A 17,229-nucleotide genomic window follows, 5' to 3' on the forward strand; every position below is an offset into this window, starting at 1 on the left:
AAATGTGGCAAATCAATACAATGCAATGATTCAGCAATAAAAAGGAACCAAGTACAGATACATGCAACACCATGGAAGAACCTTGAAAACATGCTGAGTAAAAAGAACACAGATAAAAAATGCCACATATCTATGAATCCATTTAAATGAAATGTCTGGAATAAGCAAATTCATAGAGATAAAACATAGCTTAGTGGTTGTCAGGGGCTAGGGGAAGGATGTCAATGGGGAGTGAATACTAATGGGTTTGGGGTTTCCTACTGTGGTGATAAACACATTCCTCAATCAAACAGTGGTCATAAGCTTATGAATACAAATTCTCCTCAACTTACATGGGGGTTATGTCCTGACAAACCCTTCATTACTTGAAAACACCATGCGGCAAAAATGCATTTAAGTACTTAACCTACTGAACATCATAGCTTAGCCTAACCTATCTTAAACATGCTGAGAACACTTACATTACCCTACAGTTAGGCAAAATCAACTAACACAAAGCCTATTTTATAATAAAGTTATTGACTACCTCATGTAATTTATATGGATATTGTGCTGAAACTTTAAAAAAGCATGGTTGTATGGTACTCAAAAGTACAATTTCTACTGAATGTGTATCACTTCCGCACCAACCATCAAAAGTTGGGGTTCATCTGTATACTAAAGGGCACTGAACTGTATACCTTAAAATTATGAATATTACAATAAGCGAATTTTATCTCAACAAAAAAATGTGTTAAGAAATAAAAATTCAACTCACCTGTCCTTTTTGTGGTGACAAACAATGCACAACTTCATCCACCATTACTGGAATATGTAATTTAGCCATAGTTTCAAAATCTCTATCTTGAGATCTGTGTAACTCCTGGGCTTGAGTTTGATCTGTTTGCTCCTGGGCTTCATATTCTCCATATTTTTTTGCTGTAGTATGTATTCTCTTTGGCCAGACACCTAAATTAGGTATGCCAGATGCCAACCAACATGAAAGACATTCTTTATACATTCTACAAAAATACGGATACCGAAGCATTCTGTAGGTAAACAAATCTAGAAAAAAAAATTAAAACATGATCGTTGGATTTTTTTAAAAGAATGTTCTAATACTTGGGGAAAATCAAGTTAATATGCAATATTTAGTACATCAAAAAAAACTTAAGACTCATGATCCGAACATCTTAAACAAGTAAAAGTAACAAACCCTTCTTATATATGCAAAGCAAGGAACCTAAGAGGACCCAGAGACATAATTTAAATACAATTTTTAATGTAACCTAATACGTTCTAATATCATTAACATTTCAACCATTAGGGATATGAAAATTGATTATTAGGTCAACATTTTTATGAAATATACTTTTTTGAATTTTAATTAAGGCTAAAAAGTAGATTCAATGAATTAAAACTGTCTATTTGAAAAGTAATCTGGATGACTGAACAGATTATAAGTATTATATTTTAGGTTCAGATGGTCTTCTATTTTAAGCTCTTCTATTTGTTTTTCTCACAATGCTAAATTCTCATCTTCAGAGACTATCCCTGAGAAAAGACTACGCATGCACATCCAAAAAAAAAAAGATAATCAGTCTGTCAGTCTGATTCTCTGATGAGATCATCTCCCTGTACCCTGTATCAGTGGAGTGTACATCAGTTTAAACTGTAACTGTATAAACACTCAACTGAGCACACTTTGGTATTTCATGTCTACCTTTAATTATCTGTCCTCTGTACCCAAAAAATAAATAATTGATATATTCCTTGGATTTACCATATGTGCTCCATTTTCTTAAGCAATCCATAACTCTTTAAAATGCAGAAGAAAAAAAGGATTTGTATAAATATATTACTAACACACCTTTTGAAAAAACATCATGCATTTTATACCCAGTTGGTTTCAAGCAAAGTTTTTGATACTACCACAGTAAACACCATTTGATACTACCCAGTTAACACTATTCTTTCCTCACAGGTTATTAGTTATTTAAGAATATGACCCACACCTTTTATACACAAAATAAGATGCATATCAGTGCTTAATGACTGTTTTCTGAAGAAAATGAATGAATGGATTAATTCCAGACTCCACAGAATTAGTATTGTTATCAATCCTCACTTTGGGAAATTTCACCTGTATGACTGACCCCACCAAAAACCTATGTTCTCAAAATACTACAAGCAGCATAAATCCCATTTAAATATATCTGTCTTTTCTTTTGCAATTAAAAAAAAATTAAAAACGTTGAAAAGCTGATCACATGTAATAAAACACAAAGAAATACAAATATGATATAACATCAATAAGATGTTACCTTGAGAATATGTTAACTTTACCAAAGCTATAATCTGCAGAATTGTGTGGCAAATGTGACACCGAAAAAATGTGGGGGGAAAAAAAATGAGTCATCTAAGTAGATTTTTGGTTGCTTGGCAGCAACAAAATAGCCAAATTATTAATTATGCCTAAGGTTTCCGGAAAGCTTACAAAAGTAAGCTCAACTACCCTCTGACTTATTGTTTCTAACAGTTTACAAAATAATAGCTAACATTTATTTAGCACTTACTAAGCACCACTTACTATTATAACCACATTACGTGCACTACCTCATTCAATCCTTTCACAACTCTTGAAATATTATTATTCCCATTTTATAGATAGGGAAAACAGAGAAGTAATTTGCCAAAGGCTACATAGCTAGAGAGCCATAAAGCTAAAATTGTAACACAGTCTATCCCCAGAGCCTGAACTCAATCTCCATGCTATAAACATAGCCCACTGGAACTATTTAATCTACTTATGTAATTTAATAGTACTTCAATTAAATTGACAATATATTTGTAATATCTCATAAATTAGATTCATTTTATTAAGGAACCGACATCCTATGGCTTGGCTCTGCTCCACTTAAAAATAACAGTATGCTGCAGGGTTCCCAGTAACGAACGTACAATGTATAGGCCTAAAAAGTGAAATCTGGAACAACCATATCCTATATGTCTAGATTTTGATAACTAAAAGAAGTGTCATCAATTCTAACATAAGAGTAAGAACCATACCGGAAAAAGCAGAGTAGCGGGGGAAAAAAAACAAACAAACAAACAAAAAACGCTATCACTTGCATTTAATTCTTTTTCTACTGCATTCAGCTTCTATGTGTTTATTCAGCTATGGTCAAGGCACAAAGCCTGAATATTTTATTATGAACTAATTACCTGCCAACTTGGGTCAACCTGGAGAAAGGGTGACAAATAGTTCATTTTCCTCTTGTTTCCTGCAATACCTCCCTAAAAAATGGAAGGTGGGGGAGTGGTATGCTCTAAAGAAAATTATATTCTTCTCTTTTGTAGCCCAGTTTCCTACCAGACAACTTAGAGCTCTCCTGCAGTCTGCTAGGAGCCAGCCACCCTAAATGATTGAAGATTAAGTTCCCTCTGGTCATAAGGAAGGAAGCAGGGAGTCAGGAAAGCTGCCTCTGTGATCTAGTTATTTAACTTTTCTCTACAAGCAAAGTTCACTTTTGGCTGTTAAGAGCACAAAATTGGCCAGATTACTCTTTTAATTGTGAAAACACACAGGTGAGTGATGCCCATGACGGATACTTCCTCAAGGGCTCTAACAATTATAATCATTGCAGTCAATTTTCTCCTGCAAGGAAATCCTGTTTGAAAACGTAATTTTTAAGGGCAAAAACGCGACGTGGCGGCTGGCACACAATCACTGAGAAAGTGAAAGAGGTTCTAAGGAAAGAGAAAAATACACGCTTCTGCCTGAGAAGTACACTGTGACGACGAAAAACTATTCGGAAACTTCCAAACCCAGGTTGAAGGCGTGCTGAAGAGAGGGAAAGGGGACAGGGGCGTATATATCCTTTGCTCCGGGCGAATCCAGCGACCCCTGTGGAGTACCCCCAAAGGTTTGGTGGTTTCCAAAAAGAGTTCCCGGGACTTGGTCACCTTCTCCTCACCTGAGGCAGGAAGACTTCTCAGCTGGCCTCTAACTTGGGCCAGTGACTACCACTACGGTCCTGAAGAACCTGAATGTGCCGCACGTCTAGGTCCTGCCCCTGGGGGAAACTTGCAAGGACGGACAGATTGGGTCCACGTCCGCCCCAGCAACTCAGGACCGTCTGCCTTTGGTTCCGCTGCTTCCAGCCTCAGCTGCCAAAGGGTCCTGTTGGCGCTGGGGTTTCCAAACGACTTTCCTGGGGGAAATAAATAAGACCTCACTATTGCCATGTTTCAATTCACTTTTACTTTTTCCATTTTTATTTTTTGGTCCGAAACAACTTTAAATCTAACTTTTAATTTATCCTTATCTCTACTCTTCGGTTTACAATGAAAGTATATTAAACTTGTGTTCTGATAACACAGCAGTTATACTACAATTTTTAACTAAAAGTGGGAATTTCTGTCTCATTAGCTCTGTATGTTTAGAAATTACAAGAAGCAAGGTGGCATAGTAGTGGGATTGATTGTAATGTCAAAATCTGTCTGCTCTAACCAAATGTACAATTCCTTTAAAATACGGACCTCATCATCTGAACACTGCTAAATGGCAAGTGTAACACTAAATTTGAAATCTAAAGTACTTGGATTAGGTGTGAAAACATATGTGGCACTGATAAACCTTATACGACGTGGATATCAAAAAATACAAAATTTAAAACACTTCTATTCTTCACCAATGATCCATGCAATTTTACAAGCAACTGGCAAAATATGCATATTTTCAGACTGGATTAAGATAGTCTCTTAATGTCACTTAATCTAGACAGTATCTCAGAGACAAATGACTCAATTCTGAATTGCCTTGCCTGTATAGTTCAAGACAAAATTTTGCGTTAGGGATTTTCTGAAAACTTCAGTTTTCTCTCAGAAAAATTAAAATAACAGTACCTACATCTCATAGGCTGTTTTGAGAATTAAATGAGAGACCATATGTAAAGGGACAAATAAAATACCTGGGAAGTCAAAACATAAAGTACTACACAGTGAGTTCTTACTGGAAATAAAGACATCTCGATTTTATTACCAAGCCCAGCAGCACACAAATACCCATTTCATTAGCTAAGATACACATAATACAGCCAAAAATAAGTAGTAGCTTTATTGATCCTGTCTAGTGATCAGAAAGAATAATATAACATGCATCATATACAATACACAATACTCCCAATTTTCCTCAACAGGAAATAAATGTCCATAATACAGAGGTTTCCATACATTGTTGCATTTATAATGCTCTGCATGGATAAGAGTCATCCTATTTATAAAGTGATATTGAATCAACAGAATATAAGCTCCAAGATGGAAGAAAGTTTGATTCTATTGTATACTATTGTGTGTCTAAAATCTAAATAATTGCTAAATGAATAGATACAATAACAGTAATATATAGAACCATGAAATTCAGATACTGTTATTAAAAATAACCTGCCAAAGTTATTTTAGTAAACATATTTCCCATTTGTTCCAGGTATTTTCTCTCTTTTTAAAGTATATATTCTTAAATAATATCCGTAACCTGGGACTTAAAAAAAAATCACTTCACCTAATAACAAACCAAGCCAAAATCTTTAAATAAATTTATTGTTATGCCATCATTAGACAGAGAATGTAAAAAGCAACCAAACAGAAAATAGTTTCACAGTCAGTACTAATGGGAGTAGGCCTGGAAGTCCTGAGAAATGAAGCCTGAGGCCTCAACCCAAAAGATCTCCAATTAATTCAGGTGAAGAGACCCCACATTTTGGCCCATATGAATACGTCTGGAAGGAACAGGTCCCTACAACTTCCTGGAGGCCTCACTACTCAGAGAAAAGAAAATAAACACCCAGAACCCATTAATCCACACCCAAACTCCACCTCTCCCCCTAGCAGAGGGAATAGGCCAACCCCTGCCCGCACCAGTCTCACTCACACCCTGTACTCTGGGACCGGGCCCTGCACCCGCCGGTCCAGAGAAGGCCTGGTGATCTCAAGTAACTGCCTCCCACAGGCAGCTCCGGTCTAGCCCTGCCCACTTTGGCCACCGCCTCCGGAAACGGCCTCGAGCGTTGCCACGGTGACGAGAAAGCGAAGCGCTTCCCCAGCGCCGCCAGGCTGAGCTTCTTGGCGGCAAGCTGCCGCGAGCCGTGAGAGCGTCCGACGTGATGACATCACGCGGGCGGCAGCCAATGAAACGAGGCGCTGAGGAAGGTGGCTTGGGTTTGAATATTGTGGTTGAGTCTGAAGCGCCGGGAGGCGGACATTGAAGTGAAGTGGTTGCGGTATGCTGGCCTGGGCCTGAAGTGAGTGAGAGGCACATGAAGGTAAAACTGGACTCTGGGACACTGCTTTTGGTGACCTGTATTATTGGGAACGGAGGATCCTGCCGCTTCAGGTCTAGAAGACTAGGTGGGCTTCTTGACAAACACAGAAGCGTTGAGGGGTGGGTGGGGGATCAGGGTCCCTGGGGAGAAAGTGAAAGGAAAAAGGGATTCAGAACCTGCTAAAAGCACAGCACTGCTTGACCGTAATACTCCACTGCTCAGCTGGAAGGGCAGGGATCTCCTTCCTTAAGTTCTGAGAGGAAGGTCTTAACTTTTAAAGGGCATCTTGGCCCCTTTCCCAGACTTTGGCAGAGAACTTTAACTGTCCAGCACGTTGCAGCGTCAGCTTTTTTCCGGACTCCAAAATCGGGCTGTTTCCTTTCAGATGCGCATATAAGCGTACCCCTGGGTTACCTATCAAACGAGGAGTTTTTGTTCATCACTGCATAAAAGTTTTGTCTGACGAGCTTTAACTGTTAGTCTTGCACTGGTCAATCGGGAACCCCTCCCGAGCCCCAGTTGTAGGTAGCATCAAGATAAAACTCGCTCTGCCTAACGGGATTGCCGAGGATCAGATGAGGTACGGAAGAGATAGTGTTTGGCAAATGTTCTGCAAATGAAATTAAACTGTAAACATAGAATCCGTCCTATAGTCTGTTCTTGGTTTCCGCGGGACTTTTTTTTTTTTTTTTTTTTTTAGGAGCTCATTAGTCTCTCAGTTACAGAGAAGCCAAGACTGACTACTGTTTATTATATGAGAAGAGAGTATTTGACCAGAACGGACTGATTTTGTGGTATAATATATAGTTTAGATTATGGAATAATTAGGTAGAAATTTAGGCACACTACAGATTTTAATTGTTAGTGTCATTCCACCACATCTAACCTCCTATTTCGTTTTTGGAAGGTTTTTATAAACTTTGGTGCTAGAGACTGTGATATCCAATGACTAGATAGTGCTTCTTATTAAGTTCGTATTATTTTGTAAGAACTATTTCAATAAATAAAGATTATCTACAAAGCACAATCACAAAAAAATTTTTAAAGATTATCTGCCTTTATTGGTAGTAATTAATCTCTCTTCTATTATTTATTCATTTATTTGAGACGAAGTCTCTCTCTGTGACCCAGGCTGGAGTGCAATGGCGTGATCGCCGCTCACTGCAACCTCCACCTCCCGGGTTCAAGCAATTATCGTGCCTCAGCCTCCCGAGTAGCTGGGATTACAGGCATTTGCCACCACACTTGGCTAATTTTTGTATCTTTGGTAGAGACGGGGATTCACTATGTTGGCCAGGCTGGTCTCGGACACCTGACTTCAAGCCATCTGCCCGCCTCGACCTCCCTAAGTGCAGGAATTACAGGTGTGAGGCAGGGCACCCAGCCCTTCCTCTTCTGTTGTTGAAAAGTATTTACAAATACATAATATTTTTATATTAAAAGTGCATCTTGTCACATCATAGAAATACTCCAATTAAGGGACACAATAAAAATGACTTTTTTTTTTTTTTTTTTTGCTGACAACTGTGAAAACTAAGAGGAAAAAAAAAATAGCTCAGCTGTCAATGCCGGCCTTCCCTCCAGTTGAACTTTTTATTCTTCCCTGATGGTTGTAAGTTAGTGGTAGTAGTGCCCCCAAGACTGATATTCCAAAGATAGCTTTAAGATGGATGAAGACTGTAGATGATAATGTTGAGTATCGTTTTCAGTCCTATACAGTGTTTGTTGAATCTGAATCTAATTCAGGTTTGAGTTTGTATTTAATATATCGTAACTGTCACTCTACTTCTGTATCACTGTTTGGAAGCATTCTCTTCTGGTTCCAGTAGAACCTAGTTGTTAAGAACATGGACTTTGGATTTGTACCTGGTGAGGAGTTTGTGTTTTATTCTTATGGTGAGAAGTCATTGGAGACTTTAGAACAGATGAATGCCATATGATGCATCACATGATCTGAATGCTTTTGATGAAAGTATCAGTGAATACAATCAATGAATTAAATTTATTATAATACTTTCATAAAATTAGGGGTGAATCTTTGACCTAATTGACTTATATTTGACATTTGGTTCCCCACTTGTTATGTCATCTTGGAAAAGTTACTTATCCTAAGGCTAAGTCTTTGTTTTTGTAAAATGGAAATGATACAACCTTACGTGATTATTACAAGGATTGAATGCAATGACAAATGTCAAGTGTTTACTATAATGCCTGACACAGAGTGTATGTACTCAAATGATAAGCATTGTTGTTCATTATTAATAATTATCACCGTATCAACCTAATCTAAGCATTGTTATATAAAAGCATACTTATTGAGAATGGCCACTGTGTGATACCTGACAAGTACAGAGAAATCATAATCAGTTTTATTTTAACATTCAAGAGCTCCTATGTCAGGCCCTGAGGTTTCTATCAAAAGTAAGCAAAGATAAGAGAGTAGTACCAGAAGCTGAGTTTTGGGGGAAATAGGGAGATTTTGGTCAAAGGGTACACTTTAAGTTATAAGATAAATAAGTTCATGGCATTTAATGTACAGTATGAATGGTGATAGATGTATTAATTTAATTGAGGTAATCATTACATAATGTGTAAGCATATGAGATCATCACATTATACTGCACATCTTGATTATATACAATCTTTGCCAATTAAATGTTTTAAAATTTCTAAAAAAAATAAGCAATATATATTTTTAACTTCCATAATAAAATTTCTGAGTGTTATATATTTACATGAGGGAGAGTAGTGATTAAGTACTTGGCCTTTAGATTCAGTCAGTCTGAGTTCAAATCCCATGTCATGTGCTTCCTTAGTTGTGTGACTTTAGCCAGTTAATTTCTCTGTACTACACTTTCTCCCTTAATAAAATAGGAATGACAGTACAGTGTTTATGTCATAGGGTTGTTATGAGGATTTAATAAGAGTATGTCAATTGTTTAGTACATTTCTATTTGTGGGATATGAGCTCAATAGAAAATATAACTTATTGTTACTAAATGAAATGTTGTGATTAAGGTAAATTTTAATAGTGGTTTTGTTGTTGTTGTTTGTCTGTTTTGAGTATGAAATGGAAAATAAACCTGTCTCTCACTCAGACCTTCATATTTCCCTCCACGGGGAAAGTGGTATTACCAATTTCTTGTGTACCTTTCTGGGAATGACCATGCATATACATATGTATCTTTTAAAAATACAAATGGTAACATGCTATAAGTCTATTAAATCTGTATTGGTTTATTCATTCATTTATTCAACAAGTATATATTGGGTCCTAAATATTTGACAAGCAGTGTCCTAGGTGCTAGTGTACAGATGAACTCTGTGCTCTCAAGTGCTTACATTCTAGAGGGGAAACAAGCAATAAATATGTAACCCGATAATATATACTTTCCAATTACTGCTAAATTCGAGGAAGAAAAATAAACCTGGTAAGGGATTGGAGAGGCAAAGGCAGGGTGACACTTTTGGATAGATTCTTTAGGGAAAGCCTCTGTAAAGTGGCATTTGAACAGAGACCTGAAAAATGAAGTGAGGGATTACAATTTGCAAATATCTGGAGGTAATGCCTACCAGTAAGCAAAAATGCAAAAGCCAGGAGGCCAAAACAAGACTGAAGTGTTTTAGGAATGCTAAGAAAGTCATTGCAGCTGAAGCAGAATAATGAAGTGGAGAGACAACAGTAGAAGTCATTGTCAGAGACGTAGACAGGGCCATATGTGGAATTTATAGGCCGTGGTAAGGAGTTTGTGTTTTATTCTTATTGTGAGAAGTCACTGGATAGTTTAGAGCAGGTAAATGACATGCAATACATATCATGATCTGAAAGCTTTTGAAGAAAGTATCAGTGCATACAATCAATGAATTAAATAAAATTTATTATTGTACTTGCATATAATTAGGGGTAAATCTTTGAGATGAGCACTAGCTACATATAAGTTAAAAATTGACCTGTTTAACTTGGCTTATTACCATGCAAGTATTCAGAATAAATAGATTTTAATACCTCATTAAACATTACAGAGGCATGAGCTGTTCTACGTAAATGAATCTTCCAGAAAATTGAATATTAGCTTTGCTAAGTAATAAAGTATTTTAACCACACTCAATGATGAAAATAAAACATGATCTTCCCATTTCTTTAATTTTCTAAACAAGAAATTGGGAACATTATTTCTTTCCTATTTTTTTCTTTTTGATGCCTCAGGATTCTCATTGTGATTGCCTGTTGTTGTCAACTACTGTACTCTAATATGTTGTTTCTCTTGGAGATATACGTTTTCTGTTTCCCTCTACTCTAAATGAGTAAATTGCTTTTTGGGGTCTGTGAGCACTTTTTATAGTTTATTAATTCATTAATTGGTATATTTGAAAATTTACTATATACTAGACTCTCTACGAGAGAATAGGGATATAAAGTAAAAGTCTATTAACTGTCACGTCTTATCATTCTCTTGTACCCTTTTCTAATCATGCATAATAATCATAAAATTTTGGAGCTAGAAAAAGACCTTCCATATCATATAATCTAACACTTTTGTTTTATACATTGGCAAGTGAAGCCCCTTCCTTAGCCCCTTCATTCCTCTTTTTTGATATGCTACTCTCTCTAGACTAGACAAATATTCTTCTTCAGGTTTAGTATCTATTATATAAAATGTTTGGTAACAGAAGATTTTTTGAATTTTGGAATTTTTTTTTTTTTTTTTTTTGCATTGTGCTTACTGGTTGAGGATCTCTAATCTGAAAATCCAAAATACTCTAGTGAGCATTTCCTTTGAGTGTCATGTTGGTACTCACAAAGTTTTAGATTTTGGATTTTCAGATTTGGAATGCTCAACCTGATTATAATGAACGATGATGTTGGAAGTATTTGTCTTTCATGTTTTAGTTCCACCAATGAAATCCTACCAGTTTGCTCTTTTGATTTTGTTCAAGAAATACCACTTAGGAGTAGATGTGGCAAAACTGATCAGAGGCTATAATACTATCTTCTGAACAGCTGTCTGAAAAGAATTTGTGAATCCACATATTCTTGCGCAGATAACAATATCTAGGCTTTTCTTTTGCTGCTTCATATTAAACATGGTTAAAGAATTTACTTTCTGTGTGCCTTATTCAGAATCAACTAAATGCTCATTTCTTTTAGCCATCCTAGAAAACAAAGAAGGCACCACATAATAATACAGGAACGATCTCATTAATTCCTGTAGATGTAAGTATATTTGAACATAGATTAATTTTTACATTTGATGATTCTGTTGACCCTAGGCATTTTTATTAAGAAAATTCTATCCACTTATTTGTTTTTAAAAGGTAGGGAAATACATGATACTTTAAAAATTAACATCAATGTCTTTGTTAAAATATGCAACTAGTTGTGAAACAAACTTATATTTGACATTATACTTAAACTCTGTTGACTAAAAGAGTCAAACTCTGTAAAATATTTGAAAAGATTTATTCTGAGCCAAATATGAGTGACCATGGCCCATGACACAGTCCTCAGGAGGTCCTAAGAGCATGTGTGCAAGGTGGTCGGGGTACAGCATGGTTTTATATATTTTAGAGAGGCATGAGACGTCAATCAAATACATTTAAGAAATACATTGGTTTGAGTCAGAAAGGCGGGACAACTCAAAGCAGGGGCTTCCAGGCTATAGGTAAATTTAAACATTTTCTGGTTGACAATTGGTTGAGTTTGTCTAAAGACCTGGGATTGATAGAAAGGAATATTCAGGTTAAAGATAATTGTGGAGACCCAAGTTTTATTTTGCAGATGAAGCTCTCAGCAAACTTCAGAGAGCAAGTTGTAAAATGTTTCTCCTCAGAGCTAAAAGGCTGCCTGGCTTTTAGTTAATTATCTACTGGATCTGCAAAGAAAAGAGGAAAACAAAGAAGGAAGGGGATTCTCTATGGAATGTGGATTTTTCCCACAAGAGACTGTGAGGGCAATTTCAAGGCATGGCAAGTAAATACATTTTGGGGGTTAAATATTTTTTCCTTGTCTGAAAATGTTATGCCAGAGTCAGATTGAAAAGCAAGTCACAATATACAGAGTCAAAAAGAATGCATCTGATGAAAATCCATTATTTATAGGGTGTGACTCTCCAGACCCCTTAGGTAGGAGTTTGGGCGAAATAAAAAATCACAGCTTAGTCCTCACTCCTTTAGGTAATTGTCCAATATTTCTCCCTGGAATGTTACTTAAATAATCCCCTCATTATAGTCTTATAAAGCACTGTTAACCTTTTCCCTATAATAGCACTTGTCACAGTTATAACTTTACATGTTTGTGTCAGTATTTATTTTATTAATAGCTGTTTCCCTCACTACACTGTAAATAATAATAGCAAACACTTGTAGTTCATACTCTGTACAAAGTATTGTTCTAAGTGTGTAATCTTTACAACTTTATAGGGTAGGTACTGTTGTTAGTCTTACTTTACAGATGGAGAAGCTGAGCCACAAGGAGGTTAAGTAACTTATCCACTATCACAGTCAGTACATCATAGAGCTGGGATTTTAACCTAGGCTGCCTGTCTCCAACATGTAATAGTTGTCATGAATTAATTACCTAATTAATCAGGGAGGGATATCCTCCAGCCTTGAGATGCTAAGGTTTATTTTGAAATAATCACTTAATATTTTATGTTTACTTTGTTAACACTTTTATTTATGTATATTTAATCTATCATTTAAAAATAGTATATCTATTAAAGTTAAAATATTGTTGAATATTTCTAAAAGCTTTTAGAAATGTGTGTAGAAGATAGTTTCTGGTATCACAGGAATATGGGACACTGCTGGCCTTTAGTAGACAGGGGAGAGAAATGCTAAACATCCTCTAACATAGCAGTTCTAAATGCCCTATAACAGGGCAGTTCTAAACAAGGAAGAATTGGCCTACCCAAAGTGATAGTCATAAGCCCATTGAGAAAAACTCAAAGATGAACCCAGTCTCTTTGGCAAGAAGAAGCAGGAGGGGGGCAGATAGGAGAATTGATATTTACTGAATACCTTAATACTTATCTCTGTTAGCCTTTGCAACAAACATTGAAGTATTATCATCTCTTTTATACAAATAGAAACCTGAGACTTATGGGGTTAAGTAATTTGTCCAAGGTCATAAAAGTGAGGTGTAGGTGCTTTGTGAGACTTGGCTCAACAAAAGCTCAGGGATGAAGAACAAGTAGTAATTCACCTGGGACCTGACTGTTAGAATCCAAATGACCATCCCTTCCTTTTCAGTATTCTATTTTTGGCTAAAGACAGAGTCCGAAAAAGGCAAAGATATGTCTAGCATCTGCTGCTTTTAGATTCCTTTGAATTCTGTCCCTATTTGAATTCTGTCCAAAAGTATATGGTTAAGTGGTTTTGTGACATATTTCAGCTTTAATATTGCTATTTCTCCCATTTAAAAAAATACAAACAAAACATCTTTTGACACACACACCCCCTTCACTCACACCATTTTTCTCCTCCCTTTGGAACAGTCCTTTCCATATCCTTTGTCTCTGAATCTTCTTTCAGGACTTTTCCCCACCACTGCCCCAAAATTGCTTTTCTCAATGGCCTCTGTGTTACTAAATCCCATGGTTTATTCTCAGTAAGTACTTGACCTATTAGCAGTATTTAACACAATAGTTTGCTGTTTTCCTCCTTGATTTAGGATTTCTCAAAAGTTTTTAAAGCTTAATACTGCATTAAGACTGAAGACAGCCTTTATTTTCTTATTTTCTTGACGTCCACCTGCCCTGACATTTCCACCTGGATGTCTGTCAAAACTCTGAGACTTAAGCTATCCAAACCTGAACCCCTGATCTGACCCTGCCTCCCACCACCCCCTGCCCTGCCAAAAAAAGCCCTGCTTCTTATTTCCATCTCAGTTGGTGACTACTTTATCCTTCTAATACTCAGGCCAAAAACCTTGTAGTTATTCTTCAATCCTGTCTTTCTCTTTCACTCTACGTCTACCTATCAGTCAATTCTGTCACCTTTACCCTCAGAATACACCCACAATCTGACCACTTACCACCTCTGCTGCCACTACCCTATTCTGAGCTGACAGAGTTGTCTCTTGTCTACATTACTTCAATAGGCTAGTCTATTATATTATCTACATAGCAGTGAGAGTGATAGGTTATGTCACTCCTGTGCTCAAAACGACTTCCAGTGGTTCTTTGTCTTACCCAGATACAAGCCAAAGTTCTGTTAATGGCCTCCATTTCTCATCTCATGTCTTACTACACTCGCCTTTGCTCACTCCATTCTTGCCAACATATAAAGTAGCACCCTGGGTCTTTCTCTCTATGGGGAAACGCTTCCTACAATATCTGTATGACTAACTCCCTCACCTCCTTCAAGTCCTTACTCAAATGTTGTTTTGGGTGAATTTATTATTTTTGTCTCTTTTGTTTTAATTTATAAATGACAAAAATGTGTAAGTTTATAGGATGCACTGTAATGTTTTGATACATGTGTACATATTGGAATGAGCATATCAGGCTAATTAACATATCCATCACCTCACATACCATTTTTTTGTTGTCAGAACATTTAAAATGTACTCTTAGCAATTAACCATGGTCACCTTACTGTGATGACCAAAACTATTCCTCTTGTATAACTGAAACTTTGTACCCTTTGACCAACATTTCCCCTTTTAACACCCACTCCACCCTCCTCAGCCACTGATAACCATTACTCTACTTCTCTGAATTCATATTTTTAGATTCTGCATATAAGTGAGATCATGTGACATTTGTCTTTTTGTGCCTGGCTTATTTTACTTAGCATAATGCCCTCTAGATTCATTCATGTTGTCACAAATGACAGAATTTTATTCTTTTTTAAGGCTGAATAGTATTCCACTGAGTGCATACACCACATTTTTTCAATCTATTCATCTGTCGATAGGCACTTAGATTGTTTATATATCTTAGTTATTGAGAATAATGTTGTAGCGAACATGGCAGGGCAAATATCTCTTTAACATACTGATTTTCATGCTTTTGGATATATACTCAGAAGTGGGATTGCAGGATCGTCCTAAGTCTCTCACCTCCTTTTGGTCCTTAAACAGATCTTGTTGTTTTGGGGTGTTTTGCTTTGTTTTGGGTTTTTTTGTGTGTGGTTTTTTGTTTGTTTGTTTGTTTTGGTTTTTGGGTCTTCAGATTCTAGATTATTTTCTGGATAGTTGAGACTTCCAAATTGTTGATCTTTGTTACTTTGTTTACTTTTCTTCTTTGCATGTGAAGCAGTCATAAAATTAGACCATAATTTTTAAACCTGCTGTCATTGATTCCTTAAACTTGCACACAGTTAGAAAGCGGAGACTAGGATCTATATTCAGAGACTAGGGCTCTGAATACACCAAGGAGTCTATGCCATCTTTTTCACCTTCAGACCTGAACTAGCTAGTTGAATGCATCCTTGGAGCTATTATTAACCCTATGGGCCTCTGAGATACAGGTAGAGACCAGCCTGGATGTATCACTTTCCACTGCCAAGGGGCTTGCAGCCAAGATCACTTTTACTAAAAATAGTTCACAAGCTAAGGCTCTCCAATCATACCTTGATATGGTTCTGAGAGATCCCTTTCTATTCATTCCAATGACCTAAGCTAAAATAGTGCTGGAGGGCTTGTGAAAATCAAATCTGTGTTTTAGGATAGCATATCTGTGATTATATATGGTTCAGCTGTAGTATTTGAGTTTAAGTCAAATATCTTACTAATATTTCAGGTAAAGAGATTTTTATCATAGTTTTGTATATGTATGTGCCATTTAATTGTTTGTTTTAGGGTAGTCAAGTGCATATGTGTGTATGTGTGCATATATGTGTATGTGTGTTGTGTGTGTTTATGTGTGTGTGTATATATATATATTTTTCCCCCAGTGTTTACCAAGTGAGTGAAACAGAATTATTAACATCTTTTTTGAATGAATACTACATGCCAGTTGCTTTGCATGAAAGTAAAACTGATATTAAAACTTTATTTTCTTTTTTAATTTCAGAGAAGTATTCAAGCATTTATACAGATAGGAATCAAGATAATCAACAATGTCTGTCACTGAGGAAGACCTATGCCACCATATGAAAGTAGTAGTTCGTGTACGTCCAGAAAACACTAAAGAAAAGGCAGCTGGATTTCATAAAGTGGTTCATGTTGTGGATAAACACATCCTAGTTTTTGATCCCAAACAAGAAGAAGTCAGTTTTTTCCATGGAAAGAAAACTACAAATCAAAATGTTATAAAGAGACAAAATAAAGATCTTAAATTTGTATTTGATGCTGTTTTTGATGAAACGTCAACTCAGTCAGAAGTTTTTGAACACACTACTAAGCCAATTCTTCGTAGTTTTTTGAATGGATATAATTGCACAGGTATTTGTTCCTGTTTGGGATTTAATTTCTCTATCTGATTTCACTTGTACATTAGGAGAGACATCTACTTGAACCTTCTAAATATAATCAAATTTAAGGTGCTTGTATACAAAAAATTCTTAAGAAATTCAATAGACTTGAACTGTAAATATAGACTTTCTTTGAAATTTTAGTTATCATATATAACTTATATATCATTCGTGAACCTTTCTCTTGCAGGGCCTTACTGTGGCCCCTATAGACATCTGTCCTTTCAGTTGCCCATGTTATTAAACCACATGCTTATTGCAATTAACATCAGTTTTCTGATAATTTGTATTTATAACTTTTCCTACAGCTTACCTGTGTAATTATCTATTCCCGGAGAGTAGTCAGACATTTCTGAACATTTGACAGTTTCTTTGCAGCAGTTTTTCTTCATGGCACACTGAAATAAAAATGTTTTAAGTTGGTAAAGGATAAGAGGAGACTAAAGATCAAAAAACAACCTATGGAGTACTACACTCCTTATCTGAGTGATGAAAAAATCTGTACACT

General features: G+C 36.2%; 2 protein-coding genes across 10 annotated transcripts in view; one reads left to right on the top strand and one right to left on the bottom strand.

Annotated features, from left to right (window-relative positions):
- The window catches only part of LOC105471466 (methyltransferase 15, mitochondrial 12S rRNA N4-cytidine), a 258,987-nt gene extending 252,908 nt beyond the window's left edge, over positions 1-6,079 (bottom strand). For 5 of the 6 annotated variants that reach the window (XM_071074945.1, XM_071074942.1, XM_071074944.1 and 2 more), the window contains exons 1-3: positions 5,912-6,079; positions 3,957-4,193; positions 758-1,044 (exon numbers count right to left, since the gene is read on the bottom strand). In XM_071074945.1, coding sequence (XP_070931046.1) covers positions 758-1,027 — 270 coding nt within the window. In that variant the 5' untranslated portion in view covers positions 1,028-1,044; positions 3,957-4,193; positions 5,912-6,079. Of the gene's footprint in view, positions 1-757; positions 1,045-3,956; positions 4,194-5,898 lie in introns of all 6 variants that reach the window. The other variant, XM_071074941.1, reaches the window with a different exon arrangement.
- A 92-nt stretch (positions 6,080-6,171) lies between these two features.
- The window catches only part of LOC105471467 (kinesin family member 18A), an 85,036-nt gene continuing 73,978 nt past the window's right edge, over positions 6,172-17,229 (top strand). Inside the window, exons 1-2 of one of the 4 annotated variants that reach the window (XM_011723947.3) lie at positions 6,172-6,302; positions 16,322-16,692. In XM_011723947.3, the coding sequence (XP_011722249.2) occupies positions 16,368-16,692 (325 nt within the window). In that variant the 5' untranslated portion in view covers positions 6,172-6,302; positions 16,322-16,367. Of the gene's footprint in view, positions 6,303-6,365; positions 6,388-11,477; positions 11,518-16,321; positions 16,693-17,229 lie in introns of those variants that run through there. The other 3 variants (XM_011723948.3, XM_071074939.1, XM_024789604.2) reach the window with 3 other exon arrangements.

The sequence above is a fragment of the Macaca nemestrina genome, chromosome 12 (genome assembly GCF_043159975.1).
Source record: "Macaca nemestrina isolate mMacNem1 chromosome 12, mMacNem.hap1, whole genome shotgun sequence".
Classification (NCBI taxonomy): Eukaryota; Metazoa; Chordata; class Mammalia; order Primates; family Cercopithecidae; genus Macaca; species Macaca nemestrina.